We start from the raw sequence: 26,098 nt of genomic DNA on the forward strand, positions 1-26,098 counted from the left end.
ACATTACCATTTCGTCTGTGCGCATTTGTTTTTATTAATATACTTTTGTAGTTCTGCAAGTCATTTGCAGTATATATTTCATAGTCGGGAATTTTCTTGAAAACCAACTCGTAAAGACCTGCTGTTCCAACGTATTTTGATCCATCGATAATTATATTATCATTTTTATCCACATCGAAATTTTTATTACCGAGCGTCATTCCTTTGTCGATAAATTTAACACCGTATACGTAATCCATCTTGGAATTTTTATCTTGACTCAATATAGCTGCCACATATTTTTGAGCAAGTGGACCCAGGTGATTTCGCAATGAATTTTGACCCTCAGATGTTTGTAATGAATGTTGAATTGATGTCACAAGCGATTCAGGTGAAGTCTCGAAAATTTCCTCGATAGACGTCTTATCATGCAATAATTGCCTTGGTTGTACATCTTGTATCGGAGTAGAAGTAGTTGCATCCAATAATTGTTGCATTCGCCTGCTTTTGATTCGCTTTGGAGTAGAAGTTATACCGCTCAATGATATATTTGATCGCTTTGTTTTAAACTCTTTTTTCTCTCCGAGCATACTCGATGGTTCAATCTTTTCTTCACCAGACTCAACACCGACTGTATTTTCAACAAGCTGTTTCAGAGGTTCAGAGATTGGTTTAAAATGCCTCTCCAATGCATCGTCCTTCTCCATTTTACCAGTTTTCAAGAAACGATATTTTTTACGGATTGAATCGCTCGTTTTCGCAATCTCTCTCACAATCTTTTCACGATCGTTATTCATCATGTTGCAATTTAGACGTTGCTCGATCAATGCATCGAAAGCGACTAAGTACTTTGCGGTATTACAAATTCATTAAATCCTTCTCTGTATCGTCCATTAGTCAGCGGACTGTCCTTGTCAATCGCCGCGAATCCATATTTATGTTGCCAACATTTCTGACAAAATGCGCGAAAATTATCGTAAGACATATCTGTATTTACGTGATCGTTGTACACATATTTCAAGTTTGTCCCATCTTGTTTAAATAAAATTAATAAGTTTGCATTGTCACGTACAAGATGCTTGGGTATCTTGGCATACGTTTGACAAAGATAGAAACAGTCGACGCTCGAGTGTCGCCCCATTGCAAAGTACTCTCTTATCGTATCTTGCTTGTCGCATGCCACGTCATCAAAGATAAAAATGGAATTCGGAAGCGCCTCACTCGGTGGAATGACATCGCTATTATTAGAGAATGTAAAATAACCAATTTCTTCTATTGGTGATAGCAAATTTTCCAAATATTGATATTTCGGTTGTTGAAGCGATTTCGAGTATACGTACACGTTCTCGAAGCAAAGGCCGTGCGGGCTTTCTATCAAACTAATCAACGCGTTAGTTTTACCACAATTCGAAGGACCGCAAATGATTCCGCGTATAGTATTCGGCAGTATGTTTCCATGTCTGCGTATTTCTTTATCCGACATCAACCGTGTTTTATCGTCGAAATTTGTAACTTTGATTATCGTCGATTGCTGAACGAACCGCATGTTTTCTCTCGAATGAATGAATGAGTCATGGAGAGCCTATTTATAGCTGCGCGGAACCATGAATCGCTCAGTATCGAAAAAATGTTTGTTCTGCTAACAAGTGCTTCCGATATTCACGGTTTAAGCGCCGAACAGCTGCAATTTGTGCCAAAAGCATTTTTATTGCGATATGAAGATCACATCCACTACGTGTGGGACAAGCTTCCGGAACACATAAAGGCGGATCCAGAGATTCAGACCTGTCGTCGATGTTTCAAACATTACAATCGGCCGTGGCAGCAAACGCACATCGACGGTCCAGCGCCGATGATAAAGGATTGCAGCGAATGTCAACGAAAATAGGTAGTGGTCTCTTTAATCGCGCGATAAACGCGCTTTCGATCGAATTACATATTCCCGGTTATCAGTTTTGCGGTCCGGGGACTCATTTGGAAAAGTGATTGGCTAGAGGTGATCGAGGTATTAATCCATTGGATGCCGCGTGTCGCGAGCACGACATTGCATATTCTCAAAGCAACGCCCTCAGAGAACGACACGTTGCTGATAATATACTCGCTGCGAAAGCGCGAAAACGTATTACTGCGAGAGATTCGACTCTTGGTGAAAAAGCAGCCGCTACGACTGTTTGGGCAGCTATGAAAGCAAAGACAAAATTCGGTATGGGGATGAAGGTGTCAAAAATCTTTGAAAAAGAAGAAGAAACGAATACTACCTGTGGCGAAGCGTGGTGGTATCTTGCCAATTTTACCATTGTTGGGAGTTCTCGGTTCCTTGGCCGGTGGAGCAGCGGGAGTCGCAAAGGCTGTGAATGATAGCAAGGCTGCGCAACGTCAGCTTGAAGAAATGCAACGTCATAATCGCGCTATGGAAGGTCGTGGAGTTTATCTCGCTCCATACAAGCATGGACAGGGATTCTCAACTAAGAAAAAAAAAACGTAAAAAAAACCGCTAAAAATGCCTGTGGGTGTAACAACTAATGTACAATTGCAACAATTGGCAAGACGTATGCGTATACCATTCTTTAAAGGTGTTTTCATGCGCAATAATTTACCGATAAACGGTGTGCGACAAAATGAGAGCGGTATCGTCAATTTGGACGACGTTGATGGTCCCGGTACTCATTGGGTAGCATATGTAAAGAGGAGAAATCGATCAATATATTTCGATAGTTTTGGTAATCTACGACCACCCAAAGAATTGGTGCAATATTTAAATGTTATGAAAATAGAATACAATTACACATCCTATCAAAATTATAATCAGAATAATTGTGGACAATTGTGTTTACGATTTCTTCAAACGGTTGATATAAAGCCTGTCAATCCATCATCACGATTCAGTTTGACAACATGTCGCTAACACTAACGTTGACTGGCAAAAGTAGCGTTCTCGCTGTAAGCTACTTTCTAGCTATAGATTTATCGAATGGTGATTATGAGCTCGGTTTAACAGATTTTGAAACTTATCATACGATACCGAATGTAAATTCTAAGAATAATAAATTTTACTTTGATAACGATGACAAGGAAATTACGATACCCGAAGGATCATACGAAATACAAGCTATAGATGAGTATCTGAGACGTGCAATTTCACAATATCCTTCCAATAAAGAGCAGAATGAAGATGCAATAGCGCTTCGCGCCAATCATAATACTCTAAAGAGCGAAATCAAATGCATCTATAGAATAAACTTTAATAAACCATACAATATAGGATCGCTGTTGAGATTCTCGTCGAATCGTATATTGCAACCTCACAAATGGCATGATTCGGATTTACCTATAAATATTATTAGCGTGAATATTATCCGTATAGAATGTAGCGTCACCACTGGTGCGTACAGTAATGACAAGCGCGTACACACGATACATGAATTTTCACCGAGCGTGCCGCCAGGATATAAGATATCGGAAACGCCTGCACAGATCATTTATCTCCCGATCGTCGTACGGAGCATTACTGATCTAACGATACGCATTGTTGATCAGGACGATTGTTGGATTTTCGAGGAGAGGAAGTTACTGTAAGATTGCACGTACGGCGTCGACAAAATTAGCGTGTGATGCTCGTGCTAAATGATACGGAGCACGTGAGAGACAATAATTTTACGAGGGACATTACGAGGGACAATACTTTTGCGAGAGCAGCTGCGGCAGTGAGCGACAATAATCAGAGATCTCGTTACACTAAAAAGAAACTCAGCGCATTGAATCGCGAATTTTTAAAATCATTGGGATTCATCGTACGAAAAGATGATTGATATTTTGAATATTGGTGGTGAACCAGTCTTTGATGATCGTATCGTCAAGGTTGAGACACATACATACAATCCATATGCTAACACATCGCTTGGACATAGCGACGAGATACGGATACCTATACACCACCTATACACCACCAGGATTTGTACACGTTGCCGCGCGAAAGCTTTTTGTATGTTGAGGGAAAGTTGATGACATCTAAAATAGATGCAAATGAAACGATGATATTAACAAATAATTGTGTTGCGTTCATGTTTGATGAAATTCGATATGAACTCAATGGTGTGGAGATTGATCGCAACAGAAACGTTGGAATAACTTCAACGATGAAAAATTATGTTTCTTTAACAACCGAGAGAAGTAAAATCTTGAAGAATGCTGGATGGGATATGACACATAATGGGTCATGTAACGAAATTTGTATGTTCAACTTTTGCGTGCCGCTCAACGTGCTATTGGGATTTTGCGAAGATTACAAGCGAGTTGTGATTAATGCTCGCCACGAATTAATTTTGATACGTTCGCGCAACGACAACAATTGTCTGTATGGACCTGCTGAAGCTGCTATTGAATTACTCAAGATACAATGGCGTATGCCTCATGTACTATTGAATGAGGTCAATAAACTGTCCTTCCTACGAGCATTGGCAAGCGGGCAATTCTTAAACATGAGTTTCGCGCTTGGGATCTATACGAATTTCCTCTGCTACATAGTACAACCAAGTATTCATGGACTGTGAAAACTGCTTCTCAGCTGGAAAAGCCGCGATATGTGATCTTTGCACTGCAGACTGGTAGAAAAAATATTATGACAAAAGATGTTACTGTATTCGATCATTGTAAATTAACCAACGTAAAGCTCTATCTAAACTCGGAATCTTATCCCTACGATGATTTAAATTTAGATTTTGAAAAAAATAGATTCGCCCTCTTGTTTGATATGTACTCTCGTTTTCGCAAATCTTATTACGGGTGTGATATTGAGAATGTACTAACTATCGCAAAATTTCTACATTGCGGTCCTCTCGCAGTTATTGATTGTTCGCGACAAAATGATTCTGTCAAAAATTCTACCGTGGACGTGAGAATAGAGTTTGAATGTAAGGAAGATGTACCGGCAAATACTACAGCCTATTGTCTCATCTTGCATGATCGTGTTGTCGAATATTGTCCGTTGTCCAACGTAGTTCGTAAAATTACTTAATCAGCAATTATCCCCTCCTCCGATGTAATATAAATGATTGAGATTTTTAACAATCGACATCAGTCGTCCAACATTCTTGCAACAAAATGGTTGTACCGACGTTTGTTGATCTGCAAGGATTTATTCTCAATAAACGATTTATCGTGAAAGAAGCGGCGATTCTGAGAAGAGGATTCATTGTTTCTCATTATTTTTTCGCATGCCCCGTACCATGGGGTGTGCTCATAAAATCGGAGAGACGTCAAGCCTCATGGTTGACTCGAAATCATCATGGATTGCAATGGGAAGATGGAAACGTTCCATACAGCATGGCTCAGCGTTTGATTACAACAGCTATCGCTGGTATGATACAAGAAGAAGAAGAGTCATCCTCTCTTGTGTACGTAAAAGGCCATGAAAAGCGAGAATGGTTGACTGATATAATGGACGATGCGAGAAACGGTTTCATTATTGAGACCTTGGATGCAAACTATGAAGATATTCCTACCTTAAACAACTTAGATACTACCTATAGCCTACGTTGCGATAAACATGTAAAAAATTGCGCTTTAGAAAATGTATTTAAAATATTTAATTGGTGGTAAAATCATCGCAATGATTCGCCACACCCTTTTTTTGAATAAATTAATATTGAAATATTCTCTTTGTTCTCTCATTTTCCTCATACGCATACAAGTATTATATGTCCACACGTGCTCGTATTAATTTCAGCATGTGACAGCATTCTTATGTTATAATTTTTAAATGTAGTCGATTGAGGTTGAATGTGGTTGATTGATGTTCGATCGAGGTTCGAAGGTGGTTGATTGATGTTCGATCGATGTTCGAACGTGATTTGAAAGTGGTTCGAAGGTGATTGATCGATGTATGAACGTGGTTCGATTGATGTTTGAAGGCCGTTGATTGATGTTCGATCGAGGTTCGAAGGTGGTTCGAAGGTGGATGATCGAGGTACGAACGTGGTTCGAATGTGGTTGATCGAGGTACGAACATGGTTTGAAGGTGGTTTGAACGTGGTTCGATTGATGTTCGATTGTGGTTCGAACGTGGTTCTATTGACGTTCGATTGTGGTTCGAAGGTGGTTGATCGAGGTATGAAAGTGGTTCGAAAGTGGTTTGAAGGTGGTTGATCGATGTTTGAACGTGGTTCGATCGAGGTTCGATTGTGGTTCGAACGTGGTTCTATTGACGTTCGATTGTGGTTTCAATTTTAAATATTATTCATATGCTTATTCTCATCATGGAATCTTTGTCTCGGACCATCTGTTTTCTTATCTCATGTACTGAGTAAGCGTTCAAGCTAATTCTTATGTCATACATCCCCTACTCTTTTTAACGTGAGCGGGTCTGTCTCCGCGATGTTTGTCATAAAGTTTTTAGCGTTTGACGTGTCAGTATCTAAAACAATTTTAAGAAACAATGGAATTTATTGGAGAGATAGTGTGCCATGACGATCGGCCCAGGTGGGTCGATATGATATTTTGTAACTATCGACCCATGTATCATGACTTGTGGTATGAGTCGGAGCGTGAGATGCATATTAGGTGGGTGCGGATAGGTCGTGAATATGACCGCTATTATAATGACCTGCTGTGGGGCGACATAGAGGAAGAGTTCCCTTACGTCGAATGGGATGATGTGTGCTGCCTTCGCCAGTTGTTCGGGGAGGAACCTTATCCTCCCGAACATGTCCCGGAGCCATTATGGGCCTAGTAAGTATTTCATTTATAAATTATTAAAATAATAAAATGACTCATAAAATAATTAATAATATATTTAATAAAAAATTTCTGTCATGTAGGAGTTCCGCCTCGCAGCCACCGCCCCACCGCCTCGCAGCCTCCGCCTCATACCACAAGTCATGATACATGGGTCAATCGTCACGAAATATCATATCGACCCACCTGGTTCGATCGTCATGATGCATCCATCGCAGTATTTTATATTACATTTTATATTAATTTATATTTTATATTTTCATTTTTATATTTTGAATTCACACACACACACACACACACACACACACACACACACACACACACACACACACACACACACACACACACACACACACACACACACACACACACACACACACACACACACACACACACACACACACACACACACACACACACACACACACACACACACAATGTATAATACACTTGATACATATTAAATTATTATTATTATTTTAAAAAATGTATATTTTATTTTAGATTAAGGTGCGCTATCTCGCCTCGCGACATCTCTCTCCTTCTCGCGACCGCTATCTCTCTCTCGCTCTTGCATATACGCCTCTCTTGCGATATCTCGCTCGCGTGCGTCTCGCGCTCTCCTTCGCGTCATCTCCTCGCTCCGCTACCTCTCTCGCTCTTGCATATACACCTCTCTTGCGATATCTCGCTCGCGTGCGCCTCGCGCTCTCCTTCGTTGCATCAGCTCTCGCGCTCTCCATCGCCGCATCATCTCGCAACATCTCTCTCTCGCTCTTGCATATACGCCTCGCTTGCGTTATCTCTCTCGCGTGCGCCTCGCGCTCTCCTTCGCGAACGCCTCGCGTCATCTTGTCGCTGCGCTACCTCGCACTATCTCGCGACCGCTATCTCTCTCGCTCTTGCATATACGCCTCGCTGCATCATCTTGCGACCGCTATTTCTCTTTCGCGAACGTCTCTCTCGCGGCATCTCTCTCTCTCGCGTTCGCCTCGCGCTCTCCTTCGCGTTCCTCTCTCCCCGCGGACCCCTCGCGGACCCGGCTCCAAAATCGCGGACGCCACCCCCTCCCCGCGGATCCCTCGCGGTACATCGCGGACGCTTCCTCCTCCCCGCGGCCTCCTCGCGGACCCTAACCTCGCGGACGCCTCCCCCTCCCCGCGGACCCCTCGCGGTACATCGCGGACGCTTCCCCCTCCCCGCGACCTCCTCGCGGACGCCTCCCCCTCCCCGCGTGACGTCATTCCCCCTCGCCCCTCACCACCCCTCATTGCCCCTGAGTTAGAACCGGCCTAGATCACTACTGAAGTCAACTTAGGCATTATCTCCTTGACCTGTGTACTCCCATCCTCAAATTTGCCTTTATCCATAACTCGTCTCGCGATAACTTGAAATGCTGTAGCCTCTCTGGGTGTATTGACGCTGGTTACGCAATTGTCCACGTAAAATGATTTCTTCAAGCGTTGAATGATTTCCCTTTTTTCTTCCGTTTCTACTTGCAGTAACGCTCTTTCTAGATGATATTCAATTGTTGCTCCTAAGAGGAAAGGGCTGCTAGAAACTCCGAAAACCACTCTTCTATGTCTATATATCTCTATTTCTTCCGGTCGATTTTTCTTCCACCATAGGAAACGTAATACGTCTCTATTTCCAGGTGAAACGCTTATTTGCAAGAAAGCTTTTCGGATGTCTGCAGTTATTCCTATCTTGTGTTGTCTGAAGCGTAGTAGAATCCTCGGAATTTGTTCAATTAAGTTAGGGCCTGTTTCCAGACAATGATTGAGTGATGGTGAGCTTTCTCCCGCAGCAGATGCATCAAATACCGGCCTTATCTTCGTGCCTTATCTACTGTTGGGTTTAATTACACTTCTATGAGGTAGATAATAGGCATTATTTTTCAGTTCTTCATCCGGTACCTTTTCAATGATGCCTTCTGTTAACCATTCTTCAAATATTTGTTGATATGCCTCATATAAATGTTGAGCCTTAAGTTTTCTGGTGGAGGACTCAAGTCGTTTTACCGCCGAACTTATATTGTCTATCAGTGGTAGATGGTTTTCCTTCCAAGGAAGTAATACTTCGTAACAACCATCCGTATCCATCTTGATGGTTTGTCGGAAATTTTCTTTGACCTCTGCTTGATGGATATCTTCTGTCTTCTTTAAAATAGGATCCATAATGCCTAATGTATCTAGCTTCCATAAATTAGTAACATTGTCTTGATGCGTAAACATAGATACGACCATGAGTGTTGTGTCTATCTTTTGTTGCGGTTGAGTATTCACTTTTCCAATCAATCCAAGTGATGTCTCCAATGCTACGGCTCCACATTTGAGTTCTTCGCGTTTTCCTGTCAGTAACTTTCCTGTAATGTCTGCGCCAATTAATACAGCAATCGGTTCGTCTTTTGAGTTCATATCTGTGAGTTTTATTCCTGCCTGTTGCAACTCTTGTATCCATGGTTTTTTACTCACAGATGGAATCTTTTCACATATTGTTCTTTGATTCAGGGACACAAAGTTGCAAGGATATGATCCTTCCATATTTCGTATATTGACTCGATATCCTTTGTGTAGTAATGGGCTAGACTTCGAACCTCCAAACAACATATGCACGATCTGTTGTTCGCCTACGACTTCGAATCCCATCTTCTCGGCATAGTGATCAAGGATGTATGACCTATGTGAGCCTGTATCAAAAATTGCTCTGACCACTTGTTCCTTACCTTGATTAAATAATTTTACACGAAGAGTCTGCAAAAATACTTCGCCTGTGAGTGAAAGGTTAATGAGTGTCGATTGCTCTTGTGTCTTAAGCTCTTCTGTTTGACTATTTTTTACCGGAGCGTTTTGTTGAGCTGTATTACGACACATAATTAATACGTGTCTTTTCCCACACCAGGCACATTTACCTTTATATTTGCAGAATTTAAAACTATGACCTATCTTCGTGCAATAAAAACAAGCACTTTTTGATTTGATAACTTTGCATCTCTCTTTCTTTTTGGCTTTACTGCAGAACGCACTTTCGTGTTCTTGACTACAAAATATACAAGAAAGGGTCTTCTCTTCTTTAGCTGTAAAAAGTCCAGCAGCGGTAGCTATTTCCTTCGGATCGTTTTTTATTTTTTTCTTGGATTTATCTTGATTGGTTGCTGACTCGTTGTTTAATCCGAAACCACTCATAGCCATGGTGATTCTCTCTTTACTCATTACTTCCGTTTGAAGAAAAGACATTAGTTCATCTAGACGTTGTTTTGATGTGGTGGAATTAATTGCTTTCGTATTCCTCTGCCATACGCGTAAAAGATCTTCAGGCAACGATGATTCCATCAATGGGTACAGCATCGCAGCACCCATATCTGTTGTGACTCCTAGCGACTCTAGAGCTCGTAATTTGTCTCGAGTTTATCATAAATACTTGATAAAGAAGCGTGAGTACTTGTTTTCAATGATTGGCTTAATACTAACTTGAGCATTTCTCGAACGTAGATCTCCACAAGTAAATCCTCTTTGCCAAAACGTGATTTCAAACTTGAGATGACTTTATCATAATTGGCTGCTGTTGGCGGAAAACTGTTAACAAGTACACTCGCTCTGGAATCTTTTATCATTGCTTGTATCAAGTACTGAAACTTGTCTTCTTTTGTTATGTTTATATCTTCATGAATGTGCTGGAACAGACTCCAAAATTGCAACCAATCTTTGAGATCTCCGCTAAATTTCGGCAGTTGTATTTTCGGCAGTTCAAACTTACGCGCGTTATCTCTAGAAATTTGTATTTGTGTCGTATCTTGTGCCGAAGCCGCCGATCGAGGCGTTTCATTTACAGTACTCACCGCAATCTTCGCCTGTTGATATTTCATTCGATATTTATCGGCTGTATCGGTCTCGCTTGTCAGCTCTTCTTCTCTGTAGTCTTCGTCGATCATAACCTCAAAGATTTTTTGATTTATTTCTTCGAGCTGGAGTGCCTTTTCCTTTACTATTGCGAAGCGTATTTGCATTTCCGTAATATCCGGCCTTTCCTTATCTAGCTCCGCACTCAGTACACTCAAATTGCGTGTGAACGACGCACGAATAATAGTACGTGACCTTTTCAATTTATCCATAGTGGTTCTTTTCCGCAAAAATTGTCACAAAAACGTTAAATAGGTCCTGTCACGGTCGCCAGTATGTGACGTATTTGGTAAGTTAAACTCTACCCAGACAGCACAGAATATCCAATGGACGTCCAGTTTTGGTTTTTATTTAGTCCAAATGTCCATAGATATAATATGAATGTTTTAAGAATATCCATTATTAGACGTTCAAAGTATATTATATTTAGACGTTTTAAAAACATTCATTTTACGTACAGCACAGAACATTTCATTTACATTGCAGCAATATTATAATCTTACAAGTTGCAACGTAATATTGGAGAGACATTATAAGAACATGTAACTGTAATATTTTAAACGAAATATTACTGTAACATTCCAAAAATATTATAAAAACAGTATTCATTAATCATTAGTTCTTTTATTTACCGCTATGTGACGCACGAGGCGCTATCTTTCCCGTATTTAAGATTTGTTATGAGAATTATATATAAAGCTTGCAAATATTGAATATTAAGATTATATAATACCCGAATATCTAAGTATGAAAAAATAAAAAAAAAGAAAAAAAAAAGAAAAAAGCCATTGTTTGAAATCACATTTGTGTGTGTCTTTTTTTACTTTTTCATTTTTTTTCATTTGTACTTTTTTTACTTTTTCACTTTTTCATTTTTTTACTTTTTATTACGCGGGGAAATTCTCATGGATTTCCGATCCTCGAGGAAGTAGTGCCGAACTCTTGCCGGCGAAAACCCCGCGAATATCCTACTCGGACTTTGTTTGCGTGAGATGCCCGGCACAATTTGCTCGCTTCGGGACACCTCCGCATGCAATGCAACATTTTTGAATAGAATTGCAATAATTCGAATTGATAAAGATAGCAGATACACATTTTAAATCACAATTTGTCCTTAAAAAACCGACTTTTTTCAAATTGCGATAACTCAGCGAAAAATTATCGTATCGAGTTCCGCCAAAGCGCATTTTAAAGAGAAAAGTTCAAATCTTTACGTGCTTTTTATCCCATTCAGCTACGTCAACTGATTTACACCGTGCAATTCAGGAAAGTGGACCTTCTAGTCAGCAGTTTTGCAGGTTCACATTCTATCATTTGTCATTGCAAAACTGATCATTTCACGTAATCGGCACTAAAATTTTCTAAAACTACAATTTTCAAGCTTCATTTTCATTTTTTTAAACACCTCGATATCACAATTATTAGCTGAGTTATAAATTCTTGAACCTTGACAATTTTTTACTACTTTTCAAGTGTACCGTTTTTTTTTTGGCCGAGTGTATATAAAAAAATATAAAATATTATATAACATAATTTAAATATTAAAATAAATAATAATTTATACTTGACATAACAGATAGCAAAAGAATCACATCAAATATTCATATATTTACATATTAATGTGCACACATATATATTTAACACAATTAAAAGCTTAAAATTAAAAGAAATATTTAAAAAATTTATAGAACGTATGATAATATATGCGTTTAATTAAAATCCATATATTAAAGCAAATAAATGAATAAAAAGAAACCAAGATATTTATTAAATATATTTATTAATAAATAATTCTATATTATATATATATATGTATATATATATACAATATATATATATATTTTATAACAAATATTATAGAAAAATTATAAAGTACGTAATTATAATTTATGTTTTATTTTATTTTAAGAAATTATAATGTACTATAATGTACAATAAATTATACATATGTACTTATATCGCAAATTATGCAAACTTATTTTTTCTCTTTCAAATCTCTCATCTAACCATACCTCAGCTACTCGATCCCTCAGTATGAATCAGAGAGAGAAAACCATAAGAAAGAGTGAGAGAAAAGTTCAGATGGCGGTACTGAATATACTCGCTGATTTTGTGCATGCGTACTCCATTTTATATATCAAGAAATTGAGAGAGTTGCGCTACTGTATATACTGTGGTGTAATTCAATCACATGCTTTCGAACAGCATACATGTGTCCGAAATTCGCGTCTTGCAAGACAATTATACACGAAGCACATACAGCTAAAGCACCTGTTTTGTGTCAATGGGAGTAACGTTAATACACCCACACTGTCTTTTCGTGTAACTCAACTAGTTTATTCAGTTATATGTATATAAATTTAACGAGTATTACAACCACTGTCCAACAAATTATATTTTCAATACGTATGCAAAAGTAATGAATTTTATATCGCTTAAAGGTACTTTACCTTGTATTTTATATTAGAGGCACTTTGCCTTGTCTCTTAGCCAGACCGCGACAACGCCTCGGTAAACATATTTCCTGAGTCACGGCTTATACACACGTGACCTTTCTTAATTGAGATCTGTGATCTATCGCTTTTTACCAATGAAAGCCGAGCCTCCACGTTTTCTGTTTTACTATTCCGTGGGTCCACGAACTCGCACGAATATACTTTCGTATGTTCTCGCTTCTCCGAGGCTCGTTCTCTCGTATGTACGAGGGCAGTTCGATAAGTCAGTGACTTTTACAAGATATGGCACTCAAATCGCAATCTAATTTTATTTCTGATATTTATCATCTTATTTAAGTATACACACCAAGTTTCAAGTAGATCTGGCAAATAGAAATTTTTTGACAGCGTTCTAAAGCGGATAAGTTTGTGTTTTTTGCCAAAATGGAAAAAAGTGAATTTCGTATGCTAATAAAACATTACTTTTTGCGTGGAAAAACCATTAAGGAAATTGAAGAAAAGCTAAAAAAGTATTATGGGGACTCTGTTCCGTCGCATGGAATGGTTCACAAGTGGTTCACTGAATTTCGTTGTGGTCGTACAAGCACGAATGATGCTGAGCGCCCGGGACGTCCGAATGAGGTCACAACTGAAGAAACAGTCAATAAAATCCATGATATTGTATTGGACGACCGTCGAGTGAAGATACGCGAGATAGCCAAGATGGTAAATATCTCAAACGAACGTGTTTTTAATATCTTGCATAAACATTTGGGCATGAAGAAGCTGTCGGCCAGATGAGTGACGCGCTTGCTCACAATCGACCAAAAACCACAACGAAATTCAGTGAACCACTTGTGAACCATTCCATGCGACGGAGCAGAGTCCCCATAATACTTTTTTAGCTTTTCTTCAGTTTCCTTAATGGTTTTTCCACGCAAAAAGTAATGTTTTATTAGCACACGAAATTCACTTTTTCCATTTTAGCAAAAAACACAAACTTATCTGCTTTAGAACATTGTCAAAAAATTTCTATTTGACAGATCTACTTGAAACTTGGTGTGTATACTTAAATAAGATGATAAATATCAGAAATAAAATTAGATTGCGATTTGAGTGCCATATCTTGTAAAAGTCACTGACTTATCGAACTGCCCTCGTATCTCGTATGTATCTCGTATGTATCTCGTATGTGATCGTATACATGTGTGTGTGCGTATTTGATTTTCCGACTGATTTTCCGAAGACGCATGTCGTGCACGACGTGTTCTACGCAACAGCACCACCCGTGGAATAGTAAAAATACATGGTGCAAAATTTTTTGTACGTCCGTTTAGCGCAATGATTTGCAAATTGGCACTATTTTGTCGACATTTATCGTAAAGTTCTCACTGCGATCACTAATGTAATCACTGTCATTCGACAACGCGTGATCTTTGTCAGACGATTCATCTGATACTGCCTCAAAATTATCATTGCCTATTATCATTTTTTTTACTCATTAACATGCAATTCTTTCTGGCACAACAAAGTAACTGCTATACTTTTTTTCAACCGACGTATCGATGCGCATTCAAATCAATACTATGGTTTGATACGCTTCAATTCTCTTTATATATTTCGTCTAATCCTTTCTTCCCTTTGCGTGTCCAGAGTAATAATCTAATATCAATTATCAGGCGTTTAACTATTTGTGAAAAATAATATAGATTGATTCTATTGCCAACATCTGAAGCAATTATATGATTATATGATCTTAACTTCATATAAAATCTGTCTCAATCTGGCCCATATACGCCAAGAATTTTCTTGAACGAATTATTAATTAAAATATGTTTCATTTTCTGTTTCTTCAATTTCAGATAGCGCTATTATTGTTATCTGTTTCGAGATTCTCTAAATCTATGTTATTCGTTGTCATTATGTTAATTTGACTCGTTCCAAACCACAATGTGTTGAATAATCACTTTAAAAATTTTCAATAGTTTCAGATAATTATTATTGAAAAAACGGATTTTATTATGTTTTTGCATTTATTATATTTCTGCAGATTTGAATTGATTAATGAAATTGCGATTAATGAAAATTGATATGAATTAATTAATTGACCGATTGCCTAGATAGAAAGTCCTTATTTGTTTATTTAAAATTTTACAAGTTTTAAAATATAATTTTATAAAATGTGCAACATAAATTTTATTATAATATAACTCACAAGAAAAAATACTTCATTCTCCTATTCTGATAGGAGTCGGATATAGTCTCCGAAAGAACGGCGGGAATACAAAATCTGAAATTTTATATTTTTATATTTTTATTATAAACAAATTGTTGCCTTTCCTAAATATACGTGCAAATAATTGTAATAAATATGTAATAATTTTTTAGGTTATAACAAGTTTAATATCTGCGTATTAATTTATTTAAATAATACACGTTTAATATAGCAATATTTTATAAATATGTTTAAAAAAAGTAAAAAAACAATTGGAAAAAAGCAGGTCTCGAACTCGATACTTCCAGCGTTGTAACCGTTCGACCTTACGTGCACGGCCACGCTAACTGTTGAAAACTTGGTTTACCGATTCGGTAGATTACCCACATGGCCGACTTTCAAATATTATATCTCGTAAACTAATGCGCATTGGCACAAGTTATTGTACTGAGTATTAGTGGGAGGGATGTATAATAATATATTTAAAATTCAGCTAAATCCCAAGGGGCGAAGCTTGATCATCCCCTAAGTATACTCGGCAGTTTGTATATGCTTATAACTCAGCGACGGCGTTACACATAATTCAGTTCTTAATTTGCGACTGCCGCGACCGCGTCTACTGTCCGGTTTTATAGCCAGATTTTTGGAATCTTTTGATCGGAGGAGGTGCCTGGTAACAAACCCTCTCGGTCAAAGTTCTGGATGTAAGCGAAGGAAATTCGAAGTCTCCTTCGCTTCGCTTGCATTTTTGTAACTTTTAGATTTTGCGCGTGTCTCGCTGCGTATGCGGTTTTTTCGCGGCCCACGCGTTGTCAAGCGGATGTAATTTAAGTAGTTATAGCTATTTAGAGCTATAACACCCCTCTCCCGTTGGAAAAGAAAAACGGAGGTACGTAGTTTTTCGTATAATAATATAGTATACAATATACATTTCGCGTGTACAATATAATTATAATCGTTTCTTAATTCTAGAAACGCGTGCTTTGACTCCTTTTCAATATGGATCTTGATAAGCTCCAATCGTCATCGAAGATGACCGATGGTCGCTTCCTAATTTTGTTTTTTTTTGTTTGTTCTTCTAACAATAATCCATATTAATAATACTGTTATTATCACTATGATTATTCCGCTAGACGCCATAGGATAAATAAATTGCTTTTGTGTATAAAAGTTTTGTTCATTATTTTGTAAATCGTTGTCTATACTTTCTAATTTGGCCTCAAGTTTTACTAATTCTGCATAGTGTTGTAATGTATTTTCTAATTTGTCATGCTCGTATATTATTACGTTATCGGTATGTGGTAACGTTATATTAATTTCGAGTAAATAGATTTCTATATTTATTCCATAGTTTGCTTCTTTTGTCTGTATCGTCATGTCTGTCGTTGTTAGTTTGCATTCCCCTCAGAGTAATTTTACCTGTATTTTTTATTATTTCTCTTTTTTCGGATTGTTCGTTGCATTGTATAGTGATTGTTCGTTCCGCGGCGGTAGAGTACAACCAAGTCTGAGGTTGCTGTGATCCATATCATATTGGTCGAAGCGTAATGTCTTATATTACAATAGCGTTGATATTTCGGTTTCGGTTGTTGTGTATATATTTGTACTTCGCATGGCGCATTCGAGTTTATTCGATATACTGGCGTACTTCGTTCGTATATATAATGTGAGTTTATTTTATTACATTTTTGTAAGTCGTTTTCTGTTACGGCAAAATACGTTAATTTTTCCTTATCTATCGCGATTATCTTATTATTAATTTCTATATGACCAAATACATATTTATATGAAGGTGTGGGGAATTCAATCGTGTTTATTATGTCATATGTAGGTTGCGTAATTATAGGAAAACTTAAAATAGTATATACATTTGTTTTATCGCAGTATGCGGTTATTACTATATTTTCCTCTATTTCTAACCAATCTTTCCTGTAAATTCTAAACGGAAAATATGCTCTTTGTGGTAGCTGAGTTGATGCCTCTTTTAAATAGGTAATGCTACTATCGATCGGCATTAATTTTGGATGTAACATCCCTTTACGTAAATACGTGAGATGTTCTATATTTTCTATGTCTCGTATTAGGTCTGTCATAATTGCTATAATGGTTATAAAATGTTCTATTATTTCTTCGTGACTGATGTATTCGGTTACACGTTTTTGTAATAATTTTTCGTTTCGGTCGATTATATTTTCTAATTTATCGAGATGAGCTACCGTGTCATTTAATATTCTTATTTGATTTTCGTACTGTGTGTTGAGTGATTTGTTGTCGCGTTTGAAGTATGTATAGCTGTTCGTTAATATGTTTTTCGTCGTTCGCGTCCATTGTTCCGAATAATGTTTTTGCTATTGTACCTATCCCGTCTATTAGTCCTCTGCGTCTGTTAGTTGGCATTTTATATATGGTACTTATTTGCGTCATAATGTTTTGTAAGTACGTCAATTCTCTTTTTATAATATTATTTAAATTGATGCAAGTTTCTTTATGATAGTTGGTTTGAAATTCCATTGTGTTTCCATAATGTTTTTGTTTGTTGTAAATAATTCTTTACTTGTTCCTGTCTGCGGTTTATTGTTGTTAAGTCCAATTTTATTACTAACTTCCATTTTTTCGTGGAGTGATGTAACTGGCCTATTTTTTCGAAATACACTTCTGGGTTGCTGGTAAATTTTTCGATTTTGTAGTCCTGCTCTTGTTCTGGCTGTCTTATTAACGCTGCGTTGGCACTGAATATGAGCATCCTGTAATGATATAATTCCTCTTATTTTATCTCTATATGGTTTTATCTTTCTGGTTTTAAGTGGGGCGTTTTTGATTTCTTTCGCCTCATGGGATATTACTGCGAAAATTTTTCTTAGTCTTGTCTTGACTATCCATCGCATCATGAGCTTTTATTTGTATTGTGAGTGCGGCGTATCCTTTTGTGAGGGGCTGTGTACTCCCCTTTGTGAGTTTTGTTATCGCCAGCCTGTGGTGGGGCTTGAGTTGCCGCGCGACCCTGTGTTAAGGCCATCACACATAGAATTCCGTAGCGACGTAAGACGTAACCGTAAGGGAATCGACCAATCACAATTGAGTATGCATCCCCACTATTTTAGTCCGTAGCCCGTAGCCGTAGTGTCGAAAAATTCCGTATCGTTGAAATTTTTACGGCTTATGTATTGCGGACAGCCAATAATATAATCACAAATCTTCCCGGTTGTTTAAGACCCGCTTCAATTCGAATTTGACATCCGGTTATTAGTGAGGTTATAACATTCTCATGTGCTTATAACATCATTTGTGAGCTGTGCAAAATGAGTGATCATAACAAATATTACAATTTTGTCGTCGATCATTCAAATGTCGACGATCAGGATGATGTGCAAGAAAATGAAAATTTAAAAAAGATCGATGAATTATTGATTTAAACGGTTAGAGGATATCCTCATCTTTACGATCACAAAAGTAAAGATTTTAAGGACAATCTCATGAAAGAAAACTCTTGGAAAGAAATAGCTTTGGCGACAAATATGCCAGGTAAGATTTATTATATGTATAAGTGATGTCAATTTACATCATATGCCGAGTATTATTAAGAATAATTTATCTCTTTTTTGTAGTGAATGATTGTCGGACACGATGGACTCGATTGCGTGAGAGATTTGGGAAAGAAAAGCGTCTACGAGAAACAACTGATACACGAAGCGGCAGTGGAGCTACTCGTAGACCCTTATTTCTATTGTATGAATCAATGCTGTTTTTGGAGAATCATATAAAAAGAAGAAAGTAAGTGCTACCTTTCTCTGACACAGTCTCATCCTATCGTATATATGTACATTGTTTTTTTTTACTAGAACATTCACAAACGTTTCCAGTTCAAAGCAACCAAAGACTGTGAACTATACAACTACCCATGTTGTTGCTTCTATCCAGAAAGAATCATCGGAAAAATGTACACATTTACCTGGATTGTCACTTGAATTCGAAGATGAAGACTCAACTAATATTATCCAGCCACCATCTGAATTTGATTTCCCTAACAGACCTTGTACAAACTTTTCTTCCATCTTCGGAAAAAATCACTCTCAACGTCCAATTACTTCTTCTCTATCGATGGCTCCCGAATTCTCACATGAATCTTATCCGAATAATTCTGGAACTTCGTCCACTTCAAGCTTTTTGCCACAAGATGTTCCACCTTCTCCTGCTAGCACAGCCTCATCTAAAGCAACGATACCCAGAGCAAAAGCTAAAAAGAAGATTCCGACGTCTGAATTGGAAAACTCCTTATCATTACTCTGTCAAACAATGCATCAACGTATTACAACTGCAAATACCTCTGCAACGACCAGAAATTCAGATACAGAAATATTCGGCATGTTCGTGGCCAAGCAGCTAGAACGATTACCAGATTCTGAAAAAATAAAACGCCAGAAAGCAATCACTAAGATATTGTTTGAACCGTATCCTTGAATGTGTGCAATTCCAGTTGTGTTGATCTACCAAAGGTGCCATATATATATATATATTATTTTACTAAAAGTTTATTTTACATAACTATGTTGACTAGTTAATAATTTAACATTCACTATTTAAGCAAAAATTATGCTTAATACAAATTTTATTACATTACAAATTACAATTACAAATTATAAATTTATTAGATTTAAGAGTGAATTACAAATTTTTTTAGATTACAAGTTTATTACAAATTACAATTACTTATTACAAATTATAAATTTATTAGATTTAAGAGTGGATTACAAATTTTTTTAGATTACAAGTTTATTATAAATTACAATTACTTAATACAAATGTTATTAATACAATGTTTATTTTATTACAATAAATACGAATACATGTTTAACTGAAGATGTCTTTATTTATGTGGCTCATCAAACACTCAATTAAACTATGTACGATTAGAGTCAAGAATTCATTGAAATAAATGTGAATTTATCGAATCCAGTCAGTGGCTCACTTACGCGCTCAATTATTATGTTATTATATACAATTAGAGTCAAATTCATAGAAATAAATGTCAATTTTCAGGTGGATCTTGGCTGTTGAAGCCTCGGTGTATATATGCATATTGCCAAGGAACTTCACCTGCTGGAGTTAGAAAATAGTTTGCCAGTGAATCTCTCTGATTATACGCCTCTCTAGTTGCTCGATGGGCACGTGTTGGTCTGAGATTTGTTCTTTCTTCTAATGTCTCATTTCTCCATTCCTTATTTCACCGTTTTGAGATTCAACGTCGACGAAATTAATTTCACAGTATCGTCTGTTTTGTGATGGTAATAGATCATTTTCTATTTTAAGAAAGTTATGGAGACAAATGCATGCCATAATTATATTATCTACGGTAGTAGGCTGCATACATATGGATTTTCTGAAAACTCTCCATCGAAACACAAGAATTCCGAACGCATTTTCAATTGTTCTTCAGGCTCGTGACAGTCTGTAGTTGAAAATTGTCATCTTTTCATCCAAGCCACGACCTGAATAAGGTCTCATCATGTTTTTTATCAATTGAAATGCCTCATCTTCGACAAAGAAACATGGTATCTCGATTTCACTTTCAGGTAATTTAGCTACACCTCTTGGTAAGTTGAGCGTCTCATTAAGCAAGGCTTTACCACATTCCGATCGAGAAAAGATTCCAGCATCATTATTGCTGCCGTAGGATCCAACGTCTACCAGTGTAAATTTGTAGTTGTGGTCGCACGCTGCCATCAATACAATACTAAATGTCTTCTTGTAATTATAGTACATACTACCAGAATTGGGCGGTGTTTGTATCCAAAAATGTTTCCCATCTACAGCTCCCACACAATTTGGGAAATTCCAATCTTTCAGATACCCGTTGCATATATCAATCCATTTTTCTTGTGTTGGAGGTTGAAGATATATGGGTGCTAGTACTTTTATCAACACAGCACATGTTTCTTTTATCACGTTGTATGCTGTTGACTCTCCAATGCGATAAGCCAAAGCAATGGAAAATATTTGATCACCGATTGCAAGATATCTGTAATTAATAGTAAAATTTTATGAATTAATTTCCCTAAATATATTTAAAATTAAGCATGTAGTTGCAAATAATTGAAAGAAATACTTTACCGAAGAGTGATGGCAAGTCTTTGCTCTGGTACCAAAGCTCTGTGGCTTTGTTTTCTCAAGTATGGTCTTATCATCTCTAATAACCTCATGAATTGTGGCAATGGCATTCTTGTATATCGAAAAAACGTGTCCAGGTCATTCTTCATTTCTTGGAGTAAATGTAAAAACTCTCCTTGATCACGTCGGTTGAGGTTGATAGGTCGAACCCACCATCTGCGATTTAACCATTTAGCTGACTTCTTCTTTTGTAATGTAATTAGCCCTGCAGCCAGAATCAATAATCCAATAAGAATTTCATCTTCACTATCCATGATTTCGTTATTTTGCTGCTGATGACTAAATCCTATAATAATTTGTTTAGCATTAAACCTAATTTTGATCCTTGTCTTTTTTATATTTCAAAATTGAATAGTTTTTGCATTAAAACAACATTTGGGCTTTATAATGTAAAATTAAATGCCTATCAATAATTCATTAAACATTTTTATAGTTAATATTGGCAAGTTGAAAACATTAAATTTTTTAAACAAGACAAGATGACATATGAACGATTTGGAGGTTAGTTGGTTAACGAATCAATAATTTTGCCATGATAATTTTTCTTTATATTAAACTGCTGATTGAGTACATTGTTTTTTTATACTTACTTTTTAAATTACACAATGTTTATAACAAATACACTGCACCGATTGAAAGATTTTTCCAAAGACTGTAGACGCTTACGGCTACGTCGACTGTGTGTGATGGGTATTGTGTTTTACGTTTTACGGTTACGTCTTACGTCGCTACGGAATTCTATGTGTGATGGCCTTTACGGGCCTGCGAAGCGGTATATTGATGTTCCGATACACCGTATTCGTTACGAGTGACCTTGGACGTTTCCACTGGCGAACGGGTGGTTCAAGAAGTTGTGCCTGTGCCCAGGGAGAGGGTGTCCGAAGTTCCTCTTCAGTGCGCCTTAAAGGCTGTCGAGGAAGGTCGATCCTTCCCATATCACGGGGGTATGCCGGCATCGTTGCTCCTTTATGAGGGATTGTCTCCGGTTATGCCGGAGGATGCTTGGTCCATGGTCCTACTGCGGGTGTTACTTTCTTCCGCCAATGCTGATCTTAAGGAGGAACTAGCGGATGTCAAGGACGAACCAGCGGATGGGTATGTTTAAGTTTATTTTCTTCATTTTCTATGTACGGTTTCAACTCATTTGCATGTATTCGTATCGTCCGTCTTCCCTTTTTTATGGTATAATTGACGTCGGAGTTCTTTTCGATTACCGTGTACGGTCCCATCCATAGCGCGTCAAGTTTCTTTGACCGTCCGCGTCGTAGCGTTTCATCGTGCATTAACACTTTTTCGCCGACTTTAAATTTTGTCTCTTTCGTGTCTTTATCGTAATATTTTTTCGCTTTAATTTTTTCTTCCTTTATGCAGTACTTCGCGATCTGCTGGGTGGCCCTTAATCTTTCCCTGAGTTCTTGAGCGTAATCGTCGTAACTGTAGGTTGTTCTCGGTGGTTTTGTCAATGCCGTTGGTTCTATGTCCGTAGATTAGCTCAAAGGGTATGTATCCCGTTGCCGTGTGCGGGGTTGTGTTGTACGTAAACATTGCGTAAGGCGTCCATTTGTCCCAGTCAGTCTGAGCGGCGTTAATATAATGACGAAGGTATTCGGCTAGCGTCCTGTGTGATCGCTCGAGCGCTCCGTTTATTTCCGGATGATACGCGGTCGTTTGTAATTTTTTGATTTTTAATAGTTTACATGTATTTTTAAATATTTCGCTGAGAAAGTTCGTCCCTTGATCTGTTAAAATTCTATCCGGAATTCCGTGTTCGCTAATTATTTTGGTTACGAATTCTTTTGCGATTGTTCCGGCTTCTTGATTCGGTATCGGGATCGTTTTACTAAACTTTGTTAAACTGTCTTGAAAGGTCAGCAAATATTTATTTCCATTTGTAGTTACCGTTAATGGCCCTACAATATCTAACGCGCATTTTTCAAACGGTTAATTAGGCGTATCCGTAATTATTAGCGGTACTTTATTTTTTCGCGATAATTTATTTTTTTGACACGATTCGCATCTTGCGATATATTGTTCAACATCTTTTGTTAAACCCGGCCAATTGTGGTTTAGTCGAATTCGTTTAATTGTTCTTTCGATTCCTTGATGTCCTCTAATGGGCGCGTTGTGATATTCGTAAAGTATTTGTCGTTTTTCTTCTTCTGTGTATACTTTTTCGTTATCGGAATCGTCTTTTTCTTCTTTCTTTTCTAACTTGTGGATCTCTTCTTCCCGTTCCTCTTGGTTGGCGTCTCTTGTTACGTTTCGACTTAACGCGTCGGCGTTCGCGTTCGTTCGTCCGGCCTTGTGTATGATTTCATAATCATATTCTTCTAGTTTCAATCTCCAGCGGATTAATCTTGATCCGGGATCGTTTACGTTGAAAAGCCATACCAAGGATTTGTGATCCGTAATAATTTTAAATTTCGTTCCATAGACATATGGTCTAAAATGTTTCACGGCTCATACGATCGCTAGTAATTCTTTTTCTGTTGTGTTGTAATTTTGCTCCGCGCGAGATAATACTCTGCTTGCGTAAGCGATGGGTCGTTGCCTATCGGTCCCTGTGACAGCACAGTTCCGATTGCATAGTCGGAAGCATCTGTGGTCACATTAAATTCTTTACTGAAATCTGGATATTGTAACACTGGTGCTGTCATTAGTTTTTCTTTTAATATGTCGAATGCTATTTGTTGTTCGCTATTCCACGCGAATGTTTCACTTCTCTTCGTTAATTTTGTTAGAGGCTTCGCTATTTTTGAAAAATCTTGAATAAACTTGCAATAATATCCGGCTAGTCCGATGAATGACTGGATGTCTTTTACTTTTCTCGGTGTCGGAAAGTCTTTTATCGCTGTTAATTTCGATGGATCCGGTAATATTCCATTTTCGGAGATAATGTGTCCCAGATATATTACCTCCTTCCGCAGAAATTCACATTTATCCGGTTGTAGCTTCAGGTTGTGTCCTCGTAGTCTCTGCAGGACTTCTACGAGTCTTCGGTTATGATTCTCCAGGCTAGATCCGTAGATAACGATGTCATCTAAATAGACTAGACATCTGAGCCCTTGTATTCCAGTAAGTACTGAATTCATCAGGCGTTGGAAAGTTGCTGGCGCATTCTTCAGTCCAAACGGCATTCGATACTAAAATAATCCAGTCTTTTAAATATTATATATATATAATATTAATAATATAATCTAAAATAAAATTAGACTTGTTAAATTTTAATAAATTTATTAAATTTTAATAATACTTTTATAAAATAATTATAATGTAGAGGTATTTGTTATTATTATTATTTAATGACATATTATATTTTAATATATTATGTAAATTAAAAAGAACTTTAAACTTTAAAAAAACTTAAAAAAATTTTAAACATTAAGAATTTAAAGGCTCCTTCTATATTAAATATAAATTGAGTATTACATAGGCTATAGGAGCACATATGCGGATTTCGGTGCGTTGATTCCAACGAAAATTAAGTTTTCGTTGGAATCAAATAATTGTGCACGGGTCACGAATATTGCTTGGTACACTGCCAAGACTTTTTTCGGAATAATCTCTACTAGAGATTTTCAATTCCGATTATCCCCTCTGACCCCCCTACAGCGACTTTCGGACCAATATTTTTGGGCGCTAAGGAAAATCTTCCTCCTCTGGAGGAAGCTACGGCTCGCAGGCGAACCCAGCCGACGCCACTTCATCTCCTCAGCAAGAGGAATCAACAAACAGGCGTTACGCGCAAACGATCCGGCGACCCTTCGCCTGTCTCTGGCGCTCTGCGCCCCGACACCGGCGTTACACGCCAACGATCCGGCGACTCTTCGCCTGCCTCTGGCGCCCTGCGCCTCGACACCGGCGTTACGCGCCAACGATCCGGCGACTCTTCGCCTGCCTCTGGCGCCCTGCGCCTCGACACCGGCGTTACGCGCCAACGATCCGGCGACTCTTCGCCTGTCTCTGGCGCTCGCGCCAACGATCCGGCGACTCTTCGCCTGCCTCTGGCGCCCTGCGCCTCGACACCGGCGTTACGCGCCAACGATCCGGCGACTCTTCGCCTGCCTCTGGCGCCCTGCGCCTCGACACCGGCGTTACGCGCCAACGATCCGGCGACTCTTCGCCTGCCTCTGGCGCCTGTACGCCGTGGTCGCAACGTCGGCACAAAATCCTAGGCGTTAGGATATTCCAGGACTCCAACAAGGACACAGGCGGCAAACGTCCGCGATCTAGCGACAAACGTCCACGACCGGGTACTAAACGCTCGCGTCCCAAGGACGGCCACCTACAGTATCCGACGGAAGAACCGAGGACGACCGGGCCAGACGTTCAAGACCAGGCGACACAAACGAAGGACGAGGCCACAACCTCCCACCAAGACCAGGGGACTCAGACGAAGAAACGGGGAGGACAAATGAAATACGTACCTATCGATTACCGTACACAGACACGTAAACACCTGTAAATAATGTAAATATAATGTGTTAACTGCACTTAAGAATCTCGTCACTGCGCACACCTCAGCATCCAACTACCTGTCCCTACCTCTACGAGTATAAAATAGTAGTAACTAACCTACAATTACCTCTTTAGGGATTTTAATAGGATGTATTAAAGTTGTTATTGTTGCCGCCAATGTATTAAAAATAAATTTATCTTTAGAAAGTAACGAA

General features: G+C 38.1%; 3 protein-coding genes across 3 annotated transcripts; all 3 read right to left on the reverse strand.

The window, feature by feature from the left end:
- Positions 1-8,003: 8,003 nt before the first annotated feature.
- LOC145941073 (uncharacterized) lies at positions 8,004-10,070 on the reverse strand. Its single transcript, XM_083046881.1, has 3 exons — positions 9,737-10,070; positions 8,561-9,481; positions 8,004-8,473 (listed from the first exon to the last, which is right to left on the reverse strand). The coding sequence occupies exons 1-3, from the start codon at positions 10,068-10,070 to the stop codon at positions 8,004-8,006; spliced, it is 1,725 nt and encodes a 574-aa protein (XP_082903007.1).
- Positions 10,071-10,093: 23 nt separating this feature from the next.
- On the reverse strand, positions 10,094-10,822 carry LOC145941080 (uncharacterized). Its single transcript, XM_083046889.1, has one exon. It carries the CDS (start codon positions 10,820-10,822, stop codon positions 10,094-10,096), a length of 729 nt encoding a protein of 242 aa, XP_082903015.1.
- A 9,823-nt stretch (positions 10,823-20,645) lies between these two features.
- On the reverse strand, positions 20,646-21,697 carry LOC145940843 (uncharacterized). Its single transcript, XM_083046458.1, has 2 exons — positions 21,369-21,697; positions 20,646-21,276 (listed from the first exon to the last, which is right to left on the reverse strand). The coding sequence occupies exons 1-2, from the start codon at positions 21,677-21,679 to the stop codon at positions 20,691-20,693; spliced, it is 897 nt and encodes a 298-aa protein (XP_082902584.1). The 5' UTR covers positions 21,680-21,697; the 3' UTR covers positions 20,646-20,690.
- Between the last annotated feature and the right edge of the window lie 4,401 nt (positions 21,698-26,098).

The sequence above is a fragment of the Prenolepis imparis genome, unplaced genomic scaffold (genome assembly GCF_030444845.1).
Source record: "Prenolepis imparis isolate NDT839.2.m4 unplaced genomic scaffold, iyPreImpa1.0 SCAF_9, whole genome shotgun sequence".
NCBI classification, from domain to species: domain Eukaryota; kingdom Metazoa; phylum Arthropoda; class Insecta; order Hymenoptera; family Formicidae; genus Prenolepis; species Prenolepis imparis.

Coding starts and splice junctions, on each gene's coding strand:
- LOC145941073 (XM_083046881.1), bottom strand. CDS start 10,070: ATGGGTGCTGCGATGCTGTACCCATTGATGGAATCATCGTTGCCTGAA. Junction 9,482..9,736: donor TTGTAGTCAAGAACACGAAA/GTGCGTTCTGCA, acceptor TTTCACTCACAG/GCGAAGTATTTTTGCAGACT. Junction 8,474..8,560: donor AAGTGTAATTAAACCCAACA/GTAGATAAGGCA, acceptor GTCTGGAAACAG/GCCCTAACTTAATTGAACAA.
- LOC145941080 (XM_083046889.1), bottom strand. CDS start 10,822: ATGGATAAATTGAAAAGGTCACGTACTATTATTCGTGCGTCGTTCACA.
- LOC145940843 (XM_083046458.1), bottom strand. CDS start 21,679: ATGGATAGTGAAGATGAAATTCTTATTGGATTATTGATTCTGGCTGCA. Junction 21,277..21,368: donor AGACTTGCCATCACTCTTCG/GTAAAGTATTTC, acceptor TATTAATTACAG/ATATCTTGCAATCGGTGATC.